This window comes from Austrofundulus limnaeus, unplaced genomic scaffold (genome assembly GCF_001266775.1).
Source record: "Austrofundulus limnaeus strain Quisiro unplaced genomic scaffold, Austrofundulus_limnaeus-1.0 Scaffold44, whole genome shotgun sequence".
Lineage (NCBI taxonomy): Eukaryota > Metazoa > Chordata > Actinopteri > Cyprinodontiformes > Rivulidae > Austrofundulus > Austrofundulus limnaeus.
This window is the reverse complement of record NW_013952446.1, coordinates 1,434,348-1,440,580: the sequence shown is the minus strand read 5'-3', so window position 1 is coordinate 1,440,580 and position 6,233 is coordinate 1,434,348. Positions and strand designations below refer to the sequence as shown.

The window sequence follows — 6,233 nt, the reverse complement described above, 5'->3', positions numbered from 1 at the left end:
CTTTTAAAGAGACACTAACATTTTGACCAAACCAGACGAACAGGATGGCAATCTGGTCTTGACTGATTGATACTGAAAGGACTGGATGAGACAAAAACAAAATAACTAGAGATTTTGCATTTCCTGCAAAAATGCAATGGGAATGCTTTTGTTTAATAGCTAAAAACGCTGAAACTAGCATTAAAATATAAAAAGTAGCTGTAACAGCTGTAATTAGAACAAAGAAACAGAAAAAGTATGTTTGTTGAATTACGCATTGAGCAGTCATAATTTTCACAAAAAAGGGGAATATAGTGAAAAAGCCCAAATTAGCTAACAAGTAGCTAAAATAGCAATAATTAAAATAACAGAAAGAAGTAGAAAGAAGCACAAAAAAGTTTAAAATAGCAAAAGAACTGCAGAAAATTTTAAAAATGATAGGTAAAAAAATCAGAATAAAGGTAAAATCAGCAAAATAGTAGCTGAAGGAAGCAGAAATTAGCTCAAAGTACAAAATAAAATTTGCAGAACCAGAACAAAAAGTAAGAAATACAGTAAAGATGTACAACTGTTTTGAAAGGCTTTAAGGTTGTTGAAAACAGCTCCAATCATTAACGAGAAAAAAACATGGCAGAATTTTTTTATATTTTTTAAAATGTATGCTTTGCTGAAATACAGTACCTGAAGTCATAGTCATAATGTCCTAAAAGAGCTGAACGTTTTAACTTAATTGTTGAAATAGCACAAACATTGCAGAACGAAATACATGCCGAAAAACATATTAGAAGCATTCACAAAATAACAAACACTGCACACTGCTGTTTGTTGTTCCTGAAGACTAAGAATTATTTAGCAATATAAAACTACTAAAACAATAAAGCTTGATTATTAAAATATATGTAAGAAATGGATTGGTCAAATCTTTTATATATATAAATATATATATTGTGCAAAACAAACCCTCAGTCAATCATTCTTGGTTTTTTGAAAAATGAGTTTAGTTTTCAGTGTGTACAAGTAATTAATCAGATGAAAAGCTTTATTAAGACTTTTATTTGCGTGGTGTTAGATGAAGATTCTGGAGTTTACCAGAGATTTGATGAGGCTGATGGAGATACCCAGAGAAACCTGGGTTGTTCCAGAAGTGGGGGGAGGGGCGCTGCAGGAAACAGACAGAGATATTTTGTGAAAAATGTATCCAAAACATAAAGTCTGGTGAAAGAATGCAATACACACAGAAGGTCATAAACAAACTAGAACACTTTTTTTTTCAAATTTATTTTATTTCAAACCTTGGCTGGAACAGAGAGCTTTGTGTATATTCCAGACAAATATGCAAAAACAAAAAAAAATAAATAAATAAATCACATCCTCTGTAGCACATTAAAAGGTGCAAATAAGGGCTGCACAAACCTTTGCATAGGACTAAACTCTGTGGGAGAAAATCAGCCTCACATGGAGAAATAAGCACTGATAAATGTTGAATGTTGTGTGACACAGTGTGTGTGTGTACTTCATGCAGTATTCAGCCAAGCAACATGATGGAGTGTCCTCAGAGGAGTCCAGCATGTAAGATGTTTCTAAGTTTAACCCAGGTGGTGTTTTTTTTCTACAATACTGGGTTTATTTAGGTTGTTATTGCTGAATAGATTGACTCACTTTAACTCCTGGTATCGTATCAGACGTATATGCAAAAACAACTTCACACAACTCACACCATTTCACAACCACTATTCTGTAGTCTTCAGGATTAATACAGCAGGGCAAATTCTGGAACAAGTATTACGATTATAGCTTATCTAGTTATAATTTAAGCTATTTAATTTGTCCACACTGTTAAAATATGCATTTATTCAAATATAAAAGATTAATTAGCATCTAATCTGCAATAATAATTACAATTACTGACGTTTATGCTTCAACATGTTTTGCTCAATGACATTTTCAGGACAGAATTTTTCTCATTTCTTTGTGGAGTGTTAAAAGGATGGGTCAGATCTTTTGAAGTGGGAGCTCTGTGGAAAGGTTATGACCAATAAATATCTTACCTGCTGTAGAAGACTCTTTAAATGGGAAACAGAATAGAACTGAAGAAACAAGAGCTAAATTTTAACCGGACCGATGAGCTAACGGCTACTCTGAGCTGACCCAAAGTGGATTTCTGGATTTTCTTCACAGTACAAGTGAATAATTATACTCCTGCTACAAGTGCTACAGCCACTTCTAGCCATAATCATAGATTTCTACATAAAGGCAAAATTGATCGTGGTGTAAAGGGTTATAAAACAGTTTTGGCCAGAAATAAACTTTTTCTCCAAACTGACGTTGTTTCAAAGATCTAACTAGAACATTTCAGATATTAATTGTTAATAACCTTTCCACAGAAACTCACTTGAAAACATCGAAACCATTACCTTCAGCCTTTCAGACAGACACAAAGCTAGGCAGCTAAACAAAGCGAGTGGAAACTGGAGCAAACCGCAACGCTAAAAGGTTATCAATTTAACAATGGCTTTTTCTTGCAGGTTTTCTCAGCTTGAAAAACTCAAAGTGAAATAAGAGCAAAACAAACAAGCATTAACTCTGGAGCTAGCAGCTTGATGGACTTTGAGGCTTGGCAAGTTCTTTTTACGCACATTTCCAAACCCAAAATCCAACTTTTAAAGTTGTAGCAGGTTTTTAAAATTCCAACTTGAACATAGAAATGTATTAGCTGATTCTCAATGGAAAAACTGGATGCAGCAAGAAAGAAGCCGATGTAATCTAACACTGTGCTATTTCTCATTCCTATTATGGTTGTTCGGTCACTTGTACTAATTTCCTCCACAAACAAAATTGGGCCTCATGCCTGATGATGCTAATAAATAATGAAGGCACACGACCCAAGTGCCTAATAAATTATAAACTGGTAATTGGATCTGGGAGGAGTTGTGCATCGCTTGCTCCAGGTTTCAGTTTGTTAGCAGTAGCCCGATATTCACCTGACAGGAACAGGTTTGATCTGTCTAAATCTCTGCAACAAAAGGAAATCAATATAATTACCTTCCAAAGAAAGAAAAAAACATAAGAAAAGCCAGTCTTGTTTTTGCTTTCACCCCACAACATGCGCACAGAACATCCAGTAAAAGCTGACTTCAGGTGCGTACAGCAGGTTTGACTGTAGAAGGCAACACTGTTGGGCTAAAGAGCTGCTTTATCATCCACAGTTAAACAGGAATGAGCAACCGCAAATGATGGTCCGTATGTGTTGGCCTGAAGTCTTCTTCCACCGACAAAAACTAACCGGTGCTTTTATATTTATTAGGTTTTAAAAAGAAAACAAATGTCAAGGTTTAAAAGTTATCAGCACGACTTAACATCTCTCCCACCGTCAGAGCGAGAGATTATATTCAAGGTTCTATTTACACACGTATACGTGTTTATTTGTCAAAATATAAAACACTCTATTTAATAAATTAAAAATAACCAGATGCGACGTAACGTATCGGGGTAGGAACACAAACCTTTAAAAAAGGTGAAAAATAGAATTTAAGGAATAGAAAATACACAGCTTTGCAAAAAAAGAAAAAAAGAAAAAAGGACCCAATAAAGGCGGCAAAAACCAGACGACGCAAACACCCAGAAGTCAGAGTTTCTCGAACGTTTCTGATTCAACTCAGACCCCAAGTCGTCATGCAAATTTCAGAAAGCATTCTTTAACGTTTTAATACAATGATATATTTTATAATATTCATATATCAGCTGTTCAAATCCTTCGAACACACTTGAACAGTTAAAAAAAAAAAAAAACAAATAAACACCATCTGAATTTGAACACACAGGCCTTTAGATTTAAACGTGACTTTCCCGTGTCCAGTCTAAAGCCACTTGCAGTCTTTTGACACTCACACCGGGCGGGGGAGGGGGGGGGTATTGCTGTTAAAGTGCACTGGAGCTCCTTTGGGACCGGGCTCACACCAGGCTGAAGCCCTCATACTGCTCCACAGCCTGGGTGAGGCGGCGCCGCAGGATCTCTTTGGTCTGGTAGCGGGGCATGTCGAGGAGGTTGTAGCAGGTGTGGGCCACAGGCAGGTAGTGCTCCTCGGCCGTGGTGGACTGGATGATGATGCGCAGGCTCCCCATGCCGTGGATGGGGATACGATCGCTGCCGGTGAGGAACACTGCAGCCGAGAGACACAGAGGGTGGACTTCAAAACAACAGCAGGGAGGAAATGTTCTTTAGACGTCTGATGTTTGCAGTTTAATACTGCTGGGGAGGCCATTAAGGATACACAGAGAAAACGGTATTTATCCAGATTTTAGCACAAAGGTCCTAAAATTGAACTTAATCACCTCTTTTTCATCAATGAAAAATTACATCTGATTATTTTATTTTATTTTATTTAAATCCATACAAAATAACACGTTTGTTGCATAAACGAATGAAAAGTTTTGTGGAGATGAAGTAGAACAAACACCGCCATAAATAGACAAATCCACTAACACTTTAAATGTTATAAAATAAACAATGAATCAACAACTATAAATATCTTTTAAATAAATAATGTGATTTTACATTTTTGATAACTCCTCATAGTGCTAAAATACATTTTTTAAAACTAGACTGAATATTACGTGATTTTAGTTATAGAGGTATGTAGATTTGTTGTTACTCTGCTTCTTCACAAAAAGCAGCAACAACCTGAGATGTATTACAGGAGGACAAAAAGTTCATAAAAATAACTGGCATGCAGATTGAGGAAGGTAATAAAATACTTACATAAGAACTGCTTCTTCTTTTCCAAAGGGAACTCGTGGAAAACTTCCCAGAACAATCTGACTGTTGGGTGAGTCGCGGTGAACTCCCCTTTGTAAACAGCGTTCTGCGGAGAAAAAGTACAAACTGAAGGACTGAGCACATTTTAGTCACATTATCTGTCAGTAAAGCAACATCCTGAGAGTTCTGCTGTAGTTTTTCCTCATTTAATGAAATAAAACAAAAAGGGATATATTGGATTACTGTAATGGCTTTCTCCAAAATGTGCCAAAAAAAATAACACACCTCGACAACTCCTTCTGGTGCAGAATGCAGCTGCAAGAGTCGTATCAGAGACCAAAAAAAAAAAAGAAAAACAAAAAAAAACTGCAGCATTAAACTCCAGTTCTTAATCTGACCCACTGTAGTTTCTTACAGAATACAAATGATTCCTTCTTGTCCATAAATCACTGAATGGCCTAGCTCCTCGGTACTTAACGGACCATCTTACACACTCCGAACCGCCCAGACCTCTCAGATCAGCAAGCACAGGGTTGTTAACTGCTCCACAAATCAAAACCAAGCGTGGTGAACCGGCTTTTACAGTAGTTTTTACGTGCCTCACGTGTGGAATAAACTGCTTGAGGAGCTCAGACTTGAGCCTGATCGGGTCACATTTAAGTCTAAATTAGAAGACTGCTAAAGAAATGCTAAAGAAATAAATAAATTGGCCTTTTCCGCATTTTTGATCACAGTTCTTTAGCTTTTCAATATCCATGCTTTTTTTTAATAACAATCTAACAATAAGTTCATGTCTTTTCCCCATTTTTGAAACACAAGTGACACGTCTTACCTCTAACGTCACTAGCCAGGTTAAATTTATCAAAACGTCTGCTGAACCACAACGACTTATCATCACCAACCACCTGCAACATCACACATCCCTAACGGTCGTTGTGGGTCTAAAGGCTCTCTAACACTGTACCAACGTCACACAAGCAGTGACAAAAACCCTCTAACTCCTCAGCATTTTCAAAAAAAGAAAAAAAATGTGCACTTGAAAGTATGAAGAGGAGCATCCACCTGCAGGTAATGATGTCTGCAGTAGAAAGCATCACACAGCAGTGCAGGATGAAGCAGAAGTTTTAAATTATTCAGTGGAGTTAAAAATAAATTGGCCAAAAGAAAAAAAAAAAACTCGCCTGGGAAAGGTTAACCCTTTGAATGGACAAATGAATAAAGGTCATTGTTAGTTAGTTTTTAATGTAACTAACTGATGTTTTAAAGTGTTTAGAATCAGAAAACAATATTTTCAATTTCAGCTGAAGGCAGATGTCCTGTTTATTTAGTTAAGATTTTATTATTAGAGATTAGAGCTTTATAAATAAGTAGTGCTACTAGAAACTTAAAACGCAACAAAGTTTAAAAACTTTTGTGCATCAAAATGTCCATCAGAAAAACATTCTTGCACTGATTCACCCCATGTAGATTCAATAAAGTGTGTGTGTGTGTGTGTGTG

The 6,233-nt window shown here is 36.4% G+C and overlaps 1 protein-coding gene across 2 annotated transcripts in view; it reads right to left on the bottom strand.

Moving 5' to 3' along the window:
• Positions 1 to 1,737: 1,737 nt before the first annotated feature.
• Positions 1,738 to 6,233, bottom strand: part of herc3 (HECT and RLD domain containing E3 ubiquitin protein ligase 3) — a 26,010-nt gene continuing 21,514 nt past the window's right edge. For both annotated transcript variants that reach the window (XM_014007787.1, XM_014007788.1), the window contains exons 24-25: positions 4,739 to 4,841; positions 1,738 to 4,139 (exon numbers count right to left, since the gene is read on the bottom strand). In XM_014007787.1, the coding sequence (XP_013863241.1) occupies positions 3,931 to 4,139; positions 4,739 to 4,841 (312 nt within the window). In that variant the 3' untranslated portion in view covers positions 1,738 to 3,930. The remainder of the gene's footprint in view (positions 4,140 to 4,738; positions 4,842 to 6,233) is intronic.